General features: G+C 35.9%; 3 protein-coding genes across 3 annotated transcripts; 2 read left to right on the forward strand and 1 right to left on the reverse strand.

Moving 5' to 3' along the window:
* Window positions 1-732: 732 nt before the first annotated feature.
* LOC136824118 (inositol-pentakisphosphate 2-kinase-like) lies at window positions 733-2,909 on the forward strand. The gene has a single exon (XM_067080283.1). The coding sequence runs from the start codon at window positions 1,495-1,497 to the stop codon at window positions 2,770-2,772; it is 1,278 nt and encodes a 425-aa protein (XP_066936384.1). The 5' UTR covers window positions 733-1,494; the 3' UTR covers window positions 2,773-2,909.
* A 625-nt stretch (window positions 2,910-3,534) lies between these two features.
* LOC136824127 (probable E3 ubiquitin-protein ligase HECTD2) lies at window positions 3,535-12,005 on the forward strand. Its single transcript, XM_067080292.1, has 9 exons — window positions 3,535-5,282; window positions 5,550-5,767; window positions 5,962-6,022; window positions 6,747-6,968; window positions 7,409-7,529; window positions 9,159-9,260; window positions 10,167-10,351; window positions 10,545-10,715; window positions 11,218-12,005. The coding sequence occupies exons 1-9, from the start codon at window positions 3,597-3,599 to the stop codon at window positions 11,623-11,625; spliced, it is 3,174 nt and encodes a 1,057-aa protein (XP_066936393.1). The 5' UTR covers window positions 3,535-3,596; the 3' UTR covers window positions 11,626-12,005.
* A 1,523-nt stretch (window positions 12,006-13,528) lies between these two features.
* LOC136824128 (uncharacterized) lies at window positions 13,529-16,145 on the reverse strand. The gene is made up of 2 exons (XM_067080293.1): window positions 16,074-16,145; window positions 13,529-15,053 (listed from the first exon to the last, which is right to left on the reverse strand). Exon 2 carries the CDS (start codon window positions 15,049-15,051, stop codon window positions 13,801-13,803), a length of 1,251 nt encoding a protein of 416 aa, XP_066936394.1. The 5' UTR covers window positions 15,052-15,053; window positions 16,074-16,145; the 3' UTR covers window positions 13,529-13,800.
* Window positions 16,146-16,764: the final 619 nt, after the last annotated feature.

The raw sequence follows: 16,764 nt of genomic DNA on the forward strand, positions 1-16,764 counted from the left end.
AAATTGTAATGGAATTCGGCCGTTGTAAACCTCTGAAAATGGCGACCTTTGTAGCGGGCCGTTTGTTTTGATTTTAGCGGGAATGAAATCATGAAGACCGTTAAGGTGTGGGTAGGTATGTTTTGAAAGTAACGGTCTTTTCCCGTTACGCGTGGCAAGATTGAATATGGACGTCGCCCCTAAGGCAATGGGTTTCAAAACATCGGAACTTTGCATTTAGTGGGTTCAAATCCCACTGGTGGCGATCTGTCGGTAAGTCATTCAGTAAGTTAGAAAACATAGAAAACAACTCACAAAGAACCAGAAAGTCAGAAAAACTACGAACAAGAGACTGGAAAGTATGAAATAAGTCCAGATCTGTCTTTCGTCTTTGTGAAGAAGCCACCACTGAGGGAAAAGTGATAAGCAAGTTAGATATGCGCTTTTTTATAAAACTTGGCCTCGTGAAATCGGGTGTTAGAATGGTGGTGCTTCTCTCATGTCTTAAAAAAGTAGCTATTGAACTTACGCCAATATCTTATTTTTTATCCGTTCCTTACGTCAATACGTCAAAAGTAATTACTGTCTCACTCCAAATTATATTTGGCGTCCCTCCGTCATTGACATTAAAATATAATTTTTTTCAGCCTTTCTTTTTCTACCCCAAATTTACCGGGGGTTACTGGAAGTAAAAGTTTATCAATAGCAGAATAGACCTTTTGCTAGATGTGATGGTTGGATAGGTAAAATTTCCGCATTAAAACAATGAAGAGAAAAGATTTGTGTACACTTGATATATATGCATTTATGTGGCATTGTTTTCATGCTGAAGTTTTTAATTATAAAATAAAACATGATATCCTGACTAGCACAATTAGTTATATATAATTTGTTTTTAGAAAATCAGGACATTTTTCATACCCTTTTAGAGTCTGGTCATCGGACGCTACCCCTCTTGAAATCACTAAGATTTTGGTAAAAACAGCCTTTTTAGCTGAAAAACACAAGAAAAAGTGCCCTTGTTGGCCAGCAACGGACACTGCCCTGCTTTTCTAAAATATGGCCTAAATAGCCCAATCTTCATAATCTTCATGAAACTATAATAAATAAAAAGCTTATTGTGTTATTTAGAATAGTTTTGAAGCTTTGATGTCAAGATTTCATAAGATATTTTACAGTTCATACTTTTAATAGCTTCATTCCTAAGCAAAGTCAGTCAGTGAAAAATAGTGTCATTTCAAGGAAAGGGTTGAAATCAATATTTTCTTCCACCAGGGCATACTATGGTTACACCTACTTAGTCACCATATTCTGGGCCCCTCCACTTTTCAGATAACTGTGTGGGCCCTGATATTGATAACTAGGTGAGCTGGTAAGCCAATTGCTCTGTCTTTGAAATTGATGGTACTGTCTTTCTTATGTTTGATTTTATCGGTTTGTCTGATTTTCAGAAGTTTATTTTTAAAGAAAAAGTTGTATAATAGAATAAGATGATCATTAGAAGAGTTTTCAACAATGGAAAGTGGAATGGTTGAATTTCTTGATTGGGAATATCATGCTGAAGGGAATGCAAACATCATTGTTAAGAACCAACAACAAAATTTAGCTCTCAGAATTCGAAAGTATGCCAAAGTACAAGAAACATCACATTCCAACAAACTCGGAAACCTTTTGTCGTTAGAGCAAGAGCAGTTATTTCTGAAGCTTATTTCATCAACTTATTTTAAAAATGAAAACCACTACCTTTCTCTGTACACACCTGTGTATTTGTCAAAAGAGTTTTTAGTGAAGCTCATGGTAAACATTGATCTAAAGAGACCAGACTATCGCAAAACTAAAACTATATCTTTAGAATCTCAAACTTGCATTTTAATGCCTTTCATTGGCCAATTTAAACCTGACAGATCTTTTTCGAGTGATTTATTTGTCAGCGTTGAGATCAAACCTAAGTGGGGATTTATTCCTACCTCAAAATTCATAAAGAACACAATAAAAAAGAAAGTCTGTAGATTTTGTTTACATCAAAATTATAAGGTGCAAAAGAGTAACAAAACTCTAAGTAAATATTGTCCTCTTGATTTGTTTGGTGGATGTAAAACAGGTGTTGAACATGCTATCCGATCTTTGCTTCAAACACCACAAAATAACCTAAAGCTTGCTGTCAGCGGCACAGTATGTTGTATTGATGAATTGGACTCACAGAGTGCCATCAATTATGAAAGTCTTCCAAAAGTCTTGTCAGAAATATTTTACAAAGATTCTGAGCCTGGTACTTCAAACCAAGAAGCAAAGATACAAATATGTGAACAAAGCAATTTTAAAAGACCCTTGTATGATGACTGTATGAACTTTGGTGTAAAGGGGATTCTGAATTTATTGAGAAAGATGCAATGTTTGGACACACTTGATGTAGAATATATTTTCCCTCATTATAAAGACATTCTTGAGAAAAGCGGATATACAGAAAACGATTTTTTAGATTACCACTCAGACCTATGGACAAAGTTTTTTGGTTCAGAACAAGATTCGTTCAAGAGAACTACACAACCTGAAATTTGGGATATTTGTCAATATCTTGTTTCTGCAACATTCAAAGATTGTAGTATCTTGATCACATTTTGTGAACTGGTCTCTACCAAGGATGATGATCTCCATTCTAAAAGCATAGTCATAGTTGATGGAAAGAGTTATCAATATGACATCAAATTGATCGATTTGGACCCACGTTTGTTGCAAAATATTCCATATTATTATCAGCAAGATTCTGATATTGCTTCTGCTTGGAATGGTTGAATAATATTGTTTTTTGGATTTCAGATTTTGAATGAAATAATATTTTTATATTCCCATAGCAGCATGGTTTTGTATTTCGAATGCATTATTTTTTGTAATTTTTTCATATTTCAAGAAAATGTTTTGTATCAAATTTAGATATTGGGTTAGATATTTGTATAGTAAGACTCACTGACTTTTAGTGATTTACTATTTGTCCTATTCAGAGGCAATTTACCAAAATATTTCTATTCATCCGTATTTTCAAAGGAAAATTTTTTATATCCTTTTATCGCTAAAATATTTCTCGTTTTCAAGCATAATTCCAATTTAAAGACCGTAAATCTGGTTTCTTGGTAGCTTTTTATTCAAAAGTCTTATTTTTTATTTTGTGACGTTACGCCAAAAAGAAGATGCTCAATTGTCATTGAACTCGTTGTGTGACGTCAATTTTTGAAATATGTAGCCTCCATGGAAGCTTTATATTCATTAATATTGGACAGCAAAGAAGCCAATCAAATGTCGCTATTTACGGATAATAATCTTTTGTATTTAAGAGAAAATTCAGTTCCTGTATTTTTGAAGGAAAATGGTTTTAATTATGATATACACGTTTTCTTTTTATAAGAAGCTTTAATTTAGCTCAAAGTCTAGATATTCCTTATTTTTTCAGAGAATTTCAGCCTCGAAATTCCTTAACAAATTATTACATTGTATCACTTTCTCCCCTTTCCTCTTTTCTTCACATCATTTTTTAACAATAATCATAATCGCTCTTTTTTGTTTTAGACACAAAATGCAAAATCATTAAACAAAACAACTTAATTTCTCACCAAAATAAAAAAATGGCAGAAGCCTTGGTTGCTGCAGCCTCGTCAAACTACCATCCAAGAAACCCCACCTCAAAACCACCTATCGGACTATCTAAAGACAAATATGTCAATCAAGTCAAGAAGCAAAAAAATGTTGCAAGTTATCATAAAGATGATGGTTTGTTTGGTGATAAATTGACGGTTGAAAAATCCAGTGTTGAAAAATCTTTGAGTTGGGGTAATTTGACTCAATTATCTTTAACAGATCACCATAGATCTTTAAGCGCAAGCAACATTTATGCTTTACAAGACCCCGACCTTTCAATTAAAGCTGCTATCTCAAAGAAAGCGTATGATAAGCCACATACTTCGTTTTCAAAAGAAAAGGCAAAGTTTACAGCATGGACGCAAAAGTATTACCATCAACTGACTGTTGGTTGTGGTAATCGGAGATGTAAAAACATGTTTTGTAAGTCTTCGTCTAAAATGAAGAAATTTGATCAAAGAATGATTTCCTTAATCAGTATCGAACTCTCAGGCTACAAAAATCAGTATCTGTGTATTAAGGATAAGAAAAGACAAGAGGCGAAAGTATTGGATGTAGATTGTTTTAATATTGACACTCCCACAGAGAAGGATGAACAGGTGCCTTTCTTGTATCGCTTTTACTCCATGTCACCATTTCGCAGTTTGTTTTTACCGTGTCCGTTGACACACTCTGGTCTTGGCTTACATAAGACACACAGTCAAGGCGAGCTGAATACACCAAAGAAAGCAAAACCAATTGTGAATAAACAAGAATCGAATTTAACAGACACTTTCAAAAGTCATTTAACATCCTTTACCACTTCAATTTCGAGCAGTGTTAGCAATATTTTCCATTACGCTAGTAACTCTGATATCAATACCCAAAACGTGGAAAATAACAAAATTACGGACGATGAAGGAAGTATCCTTGATGAAAAGGAATGTGATGAAACATCTTCATCCCCAAAGTGTGGCGATCAGTTTTTGACACGTCGCCGTATCCCAAGTGTCCGCATTTTCGGTGATGAGTATGCAGTGGATAGAGACACAACCTTGCACGACAATATTGATGAGTTTGAGAAAAGCGTTGCAGAGGAATTCAAGAAAGAAGCATCTGAGAATGAGTTTGAGGATTCCGTTTTATCGGAAGAAGATGTGACCATTTTCCATGACGATGACGAAGAGGAAGAGGATTCAGAGGAGCCTGATGGATATTCCTTAACTCATCTAACGTTAGAAATGTTTCAAAAAATATTGAATAACTATCAGGAATGCAGTGATGAGAGTTTCCTGTTGAACACGATAAGAACTGTCTTTGCTTCATGGGATGCACTCATGCTCAGTTTTCTTGATGAAGGAATCTCCAAAAATAAGAAACATCCATTCAGTGTTAAAATTGATGACGTTCATGACGTGTTTTTATTATTGGAGCAGTTTGACAAACATGATAAATTTCGGACAGTTTTAACGGACACTCTACAAGTTATGCTATTGAAAAAACAGTCGATCAAAGAACCGAGAGAATTGAAACCTATAGTGGTGATTCTGTTGATGCCATACTTGTTCAATTACATTGATGTGGTTCTGGAAGTCTCCTCGATGATCAGTCGCTTGTCTTTGGAGCACCTGAGTGTTCTCTCGTCATTTATCGCTGATTGTTTCCAAGAAGATAAATTTGTTTATCTAATCGAGGTAAATATTCAACTGTCTACCTTTTTTTATATACAATGTTCGTTTACACGTTACAGTTTATATTTGGATGATCAGTCAAGTGAAAAATCAGTCTTTGTTAGCGGCCTTGGAAGCTAAACATTTACTTGCTTCTCAATTGCTTTCCACACTCTTAATCAAAGTGAACAATTTTTAATCAGATCAATTTTAAAACTTGTGCACTTTGTTTTGTAAGGCAAGTGGAATCATTTCTCAGATTCCCTAATGTATTTTCGCAACCATTTTCAGGGCATCAAATCGCTCATCGAGACAGAATCAACACGAAACAGTGCAATCTTACGTAACAATGAGCGTGTCGTTTTCTTATGCAAAACAATGCATCTTTTGTATACTGCAAACATAGTCAATGGCGATCACCAGACGGTTGTGTCAAATGCTCTTTTCTATTGTGAAGAATTGACGAGCAAAGTGGACTTTAAACAAGTCTATGCTTATTGGAAGCGAAGGTTTACTTTTCTCTTTTTCTCATCCAAAACTAAAAACATTTGCTTTTTCAATACGAACCACCAGAAGCCAAAGTACTCTAAATCTGCTACAGTCTTATAGTTGGCCATTGTCTGATTTTAAACCTAAATCAATATTTGATGGCCATAGATTATTGTGTTCAATACATCGATGATATCATTTATTCTGTTTTCAGGAACTTCTCGACGACCAATTCTATTTTGAATTATCCCTTTCTTCTTGAACCGGCCGTAAAAGTAAGTTCCTGTATTCCAAACTCGTCTGCACTTTTCCCAGGCTTTATTTACGTTACTAATGGACGCCAGAGATACCCTGGTGTCGGCTGACACTGCAAGTCCCCCCTCGGACTTTTTCAAAACAACACTTCATAAAAAATCTGACGTTACAAAGAAGGCCCTCCAATGGTTCCAAAATCAGACAACAAATGAAATCTTACGCTAAAACCAGACAAAGCCAGGGTATTATCAATAACCATAAAAAGCCGATGATACACAGGGAACGGCGTTGCATGTGCTCAGTATTATTTCTCTGAAAGGAGACGTCTTAAAACTCTATTCTGCTGGAAATTAACAGTACGTAGCCCTGGAACGAGACAAAATAAACTGTTAGATGAATTCTCTATAAATTTGATACACTAAGCGTTCTGATTGTCAGGTTAAAAGAGCATACTTCTGTCCTATTACTTTGATTGATTTTGAAATCTCAAAAAAGCAATTATTGTACGCGTAAAGATTCTCCTCAAAATGAAAAAGATTTTATTGAGTTGAATATGCTAATATCTTCCAGCAAATGTTTTTTGTGAGTGATATATTTCATGATATATAAATAAGATAATTAAACAAACAATAGGTACAAGTCCTGGCTTAATAGTATATAGGTCTCCCTATCTGTTGAGTGGTGAAAAAGAAAGCAGCTATTATTATTTCATTTTCCCAGCTTTCCTAATCTGTTTTGCCATAGGTCAATGTTATACACATCGATGCCATCACTCAAATGCGTGAAGAATATCAAGATGCTATCGTCCATCAAGCCCGCATGAATCAAGTGCAAAAATCGTGGAGTGACTTCAACGACGCTTCGAAGCGGTCACATGAAGTGCGTTCAGCCATGTGTCCATACCTCTTACTGGAAATTCGCAGAGAGAATCTAATTAATGATACGTTGAAGCAATTACAAGAAAAGGTTTGATTCACTTGTGAAGTGTTTTTTCAATGTATTTCTATGGAAGAATTGGGACGAGATGGAGTTTTTACAAGCTCTTATTTGATTTGGGTGGTCGTTAACCAGTAATAAAACAATTTTGTTACTTTTTCTAAAGAACGCGTCATTTTTATTACTTCAAATGACCAATTATCAAAGTATCTTTAAAAACTACATCTCATCTGGAAGAATTGACCTAAAATTACAGCCATTTAGTTCGTCACATCTTAATTTTAGACACTAGCTCGTCAAGATAAATACCTGTCAAGCCTTTTTATGAATTCTTAAGATAATCTTTGAAAAAGTCTGCAAAAACGCATTGCATTTCAAATATCGTTTCCAAATTTTCGCAGAGTTTTAATAAATTTTTCGTTGTGAGCACGCTTTAAGAGATCAACCATTCTTTCTGTCTTCTTTGACAGAATTCGGATTTGAAGAAACCGTTGAAGATCAAATACACAGCTGGTGGCGAACAAGGGCTCGATATGGGTGGACTACAAAAAGAATTCTTTCAAGTTATCGTGGAAACTGTTTTTGACACCAGTAAGTTGTCTTTGTCCAAGTTCTTTGGTTTTATTATTGGTACTCTTTTTCCATTATTTTACCAGTTTACCTTTCTTCAAAATTACTAGCAGAATCAAAACTGTTCATTGATACGTAATTTATTATTGTCTGTGACTGTTCAACTTGTTCCAGTAGAAGGTTCTTATTTCTTTGCTACGAAGCACGTAAATCATGGAGTTGATGCCACCGTTCGATATGATGACACAATATGAGAAATTCATCAAATCTGAACCTGATTTGTTCAACCCAGGGTCGACGTATGGAGCAATGATGTACAAAACGAGCGGACTCATGCAAACACTGTAGAATACTGCAATTAATAAGAGTGTTTTAGCCGCCTCTCTCTTGTTCTCGTTGGCAATAGTCTGATGTTGTTCTTCATCAATATTTGCTCTCACTTGCATTTCCATACTACCTCTGACGTTTGTTCTCAATTTCATAAATGCGAGAATATTGACGACCAAGATAATGTTAGTTAATGTAAAGAGAGCGGCGCTAGCCCAGCTTTGGATGTCAATGTATAAAGCGACGTTCCCTGATTGTTGGATGTTCGTGTAGGCCCAATAATACAAAGCTGCCCACGAATAACTAAACACTAAGATAAAAACACAAGCAGAGTAGACAAGTCTTTGTGGGATACGCTTGAAAGGCCACTGGATGCTGATAAATCGTAGACCCGAAACCACGCCGAAAAGCATGGTACCGGTTACAAGACACGCCGTATTCAAGCTTAAGAAAATGATGATGATTTTGCAGCTGACGCTTTTAATTTTTAACAGTGTTTGAATCACAAGGGCCGTTAGAACAGCCATGATATCATTGATGGAAAGTGCGATGAACAGTTTCTGTGAGATTGTGAAACATCGGTTGGTTTTATATAACCCATGGATGAGAATTGTGTTTGTGATCAAAGTGAAAACGATCACAAATATCGGCAATATGATCTTTACGTAGTTTTCATAATCGTATCCGTAAGACACAGCAAAAGCGCAACTTAATGTCGTCGTTTCGTTCTTCATTTTGAATCAAGTTCGTCCGAAAACCACTTTGTGTAAACGTATGAGCAAGCAGATGGTTGTCGAAATCGTCTCCCTTCATTAGACGTTGCATATTTGTTCTACTAATTATCGCATCTTTAAGTAAAAGTTTTCAATAGACTGAAAGAAAGAGTAGGAAATCTCGACTATTTTTTTTAATAAACTTTTTGGGTAAAAAGGGATTGCTAATAAGTACCGACAAAACGCACCGGGTGTTTGTTATTTTTTCGGTCTTAAGGAGGGGCGTTTTTTCGAAGGGGCGTTTAAAAGAAGGGGGCGTTTATTAAATAATTATAAATCGTAGTAGTAACTCTGATGAAGTGAATGAGCAACTTTTTTGCCCTTGATTTTCTTTGAGTGCAAATTTGTCAAGGCGTAAGAATAGGTCAAAACTTGTTTGAATACTGAAAGACTAGAATTATTAACACATATCTAAGTTTCCCTTAAACTGAATCTTCTTGACAGCTACTTGTTTCAAGGAGGGCGTTTATTCGAGGGACGTTTATTCGAGGGGTGTTTATTCGAAGTAATAAGGTATGAATATAAGGTGAACTTTTCTCTTTCTTGACAGATTACGGTTTATTCAACGAATCAGAAGACGGGAACGTGGTTTGGTTCAACGCGTATTCCTTTGAAGCCACCGTTATGTTCGAACTGGTCGGAATCCTTCTTGGTATGTCTACTGTAATGTTTTGTAGTCAAATGTCGACATGAACAATATCAGTATTTAATTGCTCCATCATTTTTCTAGCAGTATTTGTTAAAAGGTCTTTCGTCTCGGTGAAGTACACGTTTTTTTTTAATGAAACTAGTTTTACCAAGCAGCCTCAATGTTTCTTAAGAAATCGGCCTTTCGAGCCTTAAATGTTTCTTAAATGTTTCTAAACTTTTTGACATAATCAGCTTATTTTTCATGCAAAGAAAAAAAACATTTGTTTTGATTAGAAGGTTCTTAAAAAAAAACAAATTAAAAAAATTTATTTTTTCATTCTCAGCCTCGGCATGTTTCTTAGATGTTTCTTAGTTTTTAGGCATTCTCAGCCTCATGTTTCTTAAAAGTGTATTTCTTAACAAAAACAAATGTGAATATAAAGAGGGTTTTCTATACAATTTCCCAAAGTTTCAAGAATATGTGTTGATTCGCTCTGTAAAATCCATTTTCCGTCTCAGAGGAAAAACCTTGCTTCGACCACTGTTCTAGGCATATCTATTGTTTTAGTAGTTCAAATGCAGTTTCTACTACAACCTTCCAAACATCATTAAATGGGCTTTTCCAGAAAAAATTTTTACCCCCACTGTTGAGGATGATGATTTTTCGAAGTATCAAACCCCCTGGATTCTCTATCCTCTCTTATAAAGATGCTTACCCTGGATATCGTATTTTTTACTTGAAAAGACCCCCTGTCTATCCGCTCCCTTGTAGATATTTAACCTCCTGGATATCCACTTTTTAAACAAAAATCGTTAACCCCCTTGATATCCGATATCCTTAACAGGGGGGGGGCACGGACTATTTCTGGAAAAGCCCAATATACCTTCAGAAGCACTATTGGTGACTTTTCGATTTATGTCATTTCAGGTCTGGCCATCTACAACGGTATCATTCTTGACGTGCATTTCCCGTTGCTGGTCTACAAGAAATTGTTGGGTTCCAAAGTAGCCTTGCAAGATCTCCATGATATTCAACCAACGCTCGCCAAAAGTTTGGAACAATTATTAAATTACTCTGGCGATGTAGCTGATGATTTCTGTCAAACGTTTGAAGTAAGATTTTTTACAAATAAGATTTCGGTCTAATTACATTAAAGCCTTGCACTCTTTTTTTTTGATTTGATAAATTACAATCACGGGTTTGAATTCATCATTCCTAGTTACTTTCCAAGCCTAAAAACATGGCTTTTGAATTGAAAGCTAGAGCCCACATGCAAATTATATATCAAACCTTTTTCTCCTAAAGGTGTCACACTCAGTATACGGCAAACCGACCAACGTCGAGTTAGTTGCCAACGGGCATGACGTATTGGTTACTAATGAGAATCGCCAGCATTTCGTGGAATTATATGTTGATAATATTCTGAACAAGTCCATCGAGAAACAGTTCGAAGCTTTTAAAAATGGATTCTTTCAAGTAAGTAAATCTACTTCTTTTTCGCGCGTCTTTTTCGCCCACGCTAAAGCTCTAAGGGAGCGGGTCGATTTCCCGTCAGAGAGGAACGATAGCTGTTTTTTTATGTGCCGCATTTCCAGTCTATTCAGCTACCCTTGCGCGTAAAGCTGAAAATATTTCGGTTATACCCGTGAATCCCCGAATACGAGGACTGAGTCATACTGCCAAATCCTTGACGCGGTCTTGCTAAATTCTGTAATCTAAATTTTTATTTTTTGCCGACCTTCAGAATTTCAGCGTGTCGGATGAAAATTTCTGCATCCGGGTCCCAGCTAAACACCTGTGGATCTTGTACATGATGTTGGTCGCAAAAGTGTTTGATTTAAAGTTTCAAGTTTATGGTACCTTAAAATTACTTTAAATTTAGAATTCTTCTTCTCAAGTGGGATACTGAAACGATGTGGCTTATTTTATGTAGGCCACTGTTAATAATCATCCTTTTTATCGTTCTTACTTGCAACAGGTGTGTAATGGGCCCATCACCAAACTGTTCACGCCACCAGAACTTGAATTATTAGTATGTGGTAATCCCAACCTAGATTTCTTGGCATTGGAAGAAGCAACAGAATATCGAGATGGTTACTCTAAGACGCATGCGCTTATGATTAGTTTCTGGAAAATTGTTCACAAATTCACTTTCAAACAAAAACAGGCTTTGTTGATGTTTGTCACAGGTTCATATCGCGTCCCCTTGAAAGGTTTAGGTGCGATGTCTTTCTATATTCAACGCAATGGTCCTGATTCTAACAACCTACCAACCTCAATGACCTGCTTTAACCGGCTATTGTTACCTGAGTATATCACTGCTCAAAAACTTGAAGACATGTTATTATTAGCTATTGAAAATTCTAAAGGTTTTGGTTTGACTTAAGACTTGTGATTTTGGTGATGAAGTTTATACTTGAAAACTGTTACTGTTTCAATATTCAGGCTGATGATTTTTACGCTTATCCAACTCGAGATTAAGACGTACCCATTCAATTTTTAAGCTCCATCAATTCGATATAAGGAAACGTTATGTCGTTCTTTCACAAATGATTTTTCAATATTCTGCCTGATAATTGTATCCGAGCCCTTTAACGAACTTGGAAATTTCATTTCTATCAGTTTCTAGTCTATTTAAGATTATTTTTAGATAGAAATTTACATTTATTGTCTGATTAATTATTGTTTATAACAAGGATAACTGCATACTTATAGAAAATGGTCGACAGATTCTAATAAAGTTAGTCTCGACAGCGTTGGCAGTGGAAATGCTTATGCCTTTTTAATGGTTTCAAGGATTTCGAAACGCGATTTTTTCATTTTCAAACTAGTGCAACCTCAAAAGCAGCAGATTTTTCTTAATCTGTGCGTGAACGAGCCTCTGAAATTATTTTTAGTTTTAACAAGATTTATTATACACTGGATATACAAGTGCCTGATTTTTGCTGATTTCTCATGTTCTAGCTATGTCTGCAGTAATGGTGTTATTGTTCACTCTCCTTCCCTCATTAAATGATTTTTCGAAGCATTTTTATTGCATTTCTTATCGAAAATCACTTATCCAATTCCCAAAAGAGAATTAAAACTTTCCTGTGAGAGTCAGACTTTTCTACTTAACTGCCAATTTTAAGTCGTTATGACGTTTCAAGTTATGAGAAAGATGCAAAAGACGTGTTGTGTAAAGGAAATTGAATGTTGACACTGGAAATTTTCAAACTTTAACCACAAAAAAACCACCTTGCCACAACGTGCCACGAAAAGATTTTTCATACCACAGTGACATCAAGACACTCAGTCTATGACTATGGTCTAATGTAACAGTTTTGGAAAGATATTTCCAATTGAAAATTTCGTGTCACTATAAGCATTTTGTCTGAATTTCTTGTCTAGTGATGTTTTTCTCACATTAGATTTCACAAATGTATCCGGCTTGGTATTCTAGCCTTATTTTCAAAGTTTTTTCCCTGCAAAATGACGAAAAGAAAACGCTAGGGAACTTTTTTTAAATGAGATTAATAAAAAGCTTTTAAAAATCAGATGCCTTCGAGCCGCCATGACAGTTGTCCTTTGCGGACATAGCTAGAACATCAATTTTTTCTGAAACAAAGGTAATACGATGGTCGCTCTCCACCGTTTTATGAGTCATTTATCCAGTGTCTCTTATAATTCGTTGGCTTTAACGCATTAAATAAAGGTCGAGGCTAAAATTTTCCGTTGCTTGCCTTCTTGTACATAAGAAATATAGTTTGTTTTTTTATTACTTAGATATTTTTAACATTTTTTTTTAATTTTTTGTAAACGCTTACCTTACCATTTTTCGAAATTTTCTAATTCCATCTGTTAAATATAATAAGCTAAAAATTGACATAATCGATTTACATTGTTCTGAATGTTCTGGACATTGCAATTCTTTGAAAATATTTGTCTGTTTAGATTTCTAACATACCACACCTTTGTCTTCCAGAAAGGATTTAAAAAATGGAAATTATAAAAACGACGATGCTCCTGAAGGTACGGCGATCAATGTCAAAAAAAAACAATATGACAGTCAAGAAAGAAAAATTGAACATTAATCAATTCATGATCATGTACTGAAAAATGAGGTATATACATTATTTTTATTCACATTATTCTTCTCTCTTGCTTATAATTATCTTAGGGAACTTAGTTATGATTTTTGACAGCCTTTTCATTTTTGGAAGTGTTTATAAAGCAGTTTTAAAGACAGTTCTTTTGTGATGAAAACTCTGCTGACAAAGCACAATAAACAAAAGAATTTCTCAAAATTTGTGCTCGCGCGGGTAGAAAGTTGTTTTTCTTTTATAAAAAGATGCTGTATAAGGGGGCCCTATAAGCAAATGATAAGTTAAATAATGTCCTTTAGATTTTTATATTTCTTATTATACAACAGTGAGGTTAAGCAAGAGACTATTTATGACATGGGAATGTGTGTACCCATCTGTACATCGCCCGCTCGAGAATAATCTTGGAAATCTTATGTACAGGTGGGAAAACACATTCTCACGCCATGAAAAGCCTCTTTTTTAATCTCACAAATAATTTACACAAAGTTCCCGTCGTCGATAATTTTTTTGAATATAGTCAAACATTTTCCTAAACAAACCATCTTGGTGTTGCTATCCACCTTCTCACATTCTCTACTCTTGTTCTTAAAGAACTCGTCGAAAACCATCTTCAGCTCATCCGAATAGATATTTGGGTTTTTCATTTTCGACGGCTGTTCCACAGTATTACTCTGAATGTCTTGTATTGTTGGTTTTGTATCTTCCAACGTAAAAATAGCAGCGTTTAGGTTTCCAAAGTCTTGCGATTGTAAGGGTGCAGTGTCCGCCATTTTGTTTGGACCGAAATCTGATGATCGTGTTTCAACTTTAAATTTAGTTTGATTGACGTTTGTCAGTGTAGCGAAATTTGAAGTGTTTGTATCGTTTGCTCCTGATTTCATGTTGACAGCCGGTGCGGCGTTTTGTGGTGACGTGTACACAACTTTACCACCCTTTCGTTCTTCGTGCTCAATCAATCGTTTCATTTGTATGAAATGCCGACCAAACTTCTTTGCACCTCCATCTGACGTATTTGGGTCCACCACTTTCAGAAATTCCGCTTTCAAATTACGATATTTTTGACTACATTGTTCAGAATTGACACTGGTATTGAAGCGTTTGTTGATGATGTTGGCTATGACGCTCCACACTTTCGTTTTCTTTGTCTTGGTGTCGTTAAAATAATTCCTATTTTCTTCATAAAGCTCCAACATAAGGGTCGTTTCTTCGTCTGTCCAATAATGTTTATCACGATTCAACAACTCGGAACAAAAATCATTCATCTGATCAAAAGGCCAGGCGCCCGTACCCGCCATTCCGCCTGCATTTCGTTGATTAGCTTGCTGTGGTGTCTGTAAGAAATTCTGCGTTGGGGTTGGACCGAAATCTAAGGGAGCTAACTGTCGATAGTACAAACCTTGAAAAGGTAGTGTTGGGTAAGGCATGTAATTGTTCATATGATTTCTCATGTTGTTCCTGATGTTATACGTTGCTTTTATCGTATTATCCGGCTGACAAAATTTGCCGAAGTTTTCGTATAATTGTCGATCGAAAGGCGGTAGAGAGTTTCGATTCATATCAAGTTGTGGCGGAGGGGCAGCTTGCTGTTGTTGAGCGACCTGTTGCATCTGTTTCATTTGTTGTTGAATAAGATTGAAATCATCTGTTGTCGAGTTGCCAGGGTTACCCATTGGATTCGGTTGTCGTGCTGTTGTTAACATGCGAGTTGCTGCTTCGTTGCCCAACATTTCTAAAAACAAAGGGAAAAATGAAGCATCGGTGATTTGAATATCGAAAAGCAAAGAAGTGTTCCCTACTTGTCATCAGATGTAGTGATTCGTGAATTTTCCACATTTAAACTCAACACATGCAGAACCATTTCGCCTAAATAGTTTTCCAATTAAATGCCCGGGAATAGTGAAAAGGTCTCTGAAATTCTTCATTACGATGGTTTCAAAGTTTCTTTCTACTCAGGACCTAGACTAGAATAGTCGTTGAATGAAAAACATCACACCGGAAAATCTTACTAGAGTGGTAAAATCGGGAAACCGTATCTAGAACGATATTCTCAAATTTCAAAATTAGCTTGACAAGAGTCTTCAAGTCTGTTATTTTCCTTCTCTCTCGCGCGCTAATTCCTGTGTGAACGTTTTACCGATTATACCTAGCCAGTACCCGACTCCTAAATTTTGTTGCGCGTGGTAAATAACAGACTTGTTTACAAGTCTACTCAGGACCTCATTCGTCACAACTCAAAGTTTTAAAGATCCATCCGAATATCCTGCGACACTGGGTTAGTTATGCCCACCAGAAAAGTCCTTGAAATAGTATCTTAAGACCCCTTATGTATGAAACTTTTCTCAATTGTCCAACCATAGCGGACAACGTTTTTACTGGCAGCTACATATAAAAACTTGATGAGCAAACATTCTATCTATGAGTGTCATAAATTCTTCCTTGTGAACACTGACCTTTATATATCCCTGGACCAAGCTATATCCGCCATCTTCATCATCGAAGTTTTTTGAAAGTTGGTACCCGCAAAGAAGCCATTGTAGTGTTTGAAACTTTGCCTACCGACAAACGGCGCTACATCACTAGTGTAGCGCTCTCTCTGCGGGTACCAATTTCAAAAAAACTCCGATCATAATATTTTGCTTGGCCGGCATTGAGTAACTTGGTCCAGCCAAAGGTCAGTGCTTGTGAAAGCCTTTGCACTAAATCGTACTTGAAATCAGTGAAAAAATGATTGAAATAATCTGTGACATACCTTTTGAATGGCGATGAAAAGTGGTGCTGCTTTCTACTCTCGCCACAACTTTTGATTTTGAATATATGAAAGGAAAATAAATCAAATTAAAATCCAATTTTTTTCTCGTTAAACAAATTTATTGGAGCGAAAGATTGTGCGTGTAAACAATAAATAAGCCGTGTTCGTGTTTGATGGTTCGAAGAATTCGCAATGTGAGTAACTGTTCGAAATCGCTGTTCGAATTTTCTTTGCAATGCTGAGGTTTTACACTCTCTATTTAGGTTGTTTTGACCAAAAAATTGTACATCGAGGTTCTCACTCGAAGATTTAACAGTGTCTTGAATCTGGTTTATCGTGTAAAAGGATGCACACTCAATTTGAAATCTAGCGTAGAAAGGGTTCGATTCTTCTTTGGAAAACTCACTTGCTTCTGATTGGCTGAGAGAAACAAAAAGAGGATCGTGTTTGTTTACAAGAAGTCGACCATTCACGCATGGTTAATTAAATGCACTCGAAACGCATGAACGGTCGTTTCTTTGAACACCTCTCATTGGTTCAAACTGTAAACAAAAATCATTGGAACATTCGAATTAATTATAATTCCAATGGGAATTCATTCTTATGTTTACGGTTTTGGCCGGTTTCATTCGGAAGAACAGGTTTCTTAATTAGGTTTTCTTTAGGTTTAATTTATCTAACAAGTCTTCTT

The sequence above is a fragment of the Clytia hemisphaerica genome, unplaced genomic scaffold (assembly GCF_902728285.1).
Source record: "Clytia hemisphaerica strain Z4C2 unplaced genomic scaffold, Clytia hemisphaerica genome assembly, whole genome shotgun sequence".
Lineage (NCBI taxonomy): Eukaryota > Metazoa > Cnidaria > Hydrozoa > Leptothecata > Clytiidae > Clytia > Clytia hemisphaerica.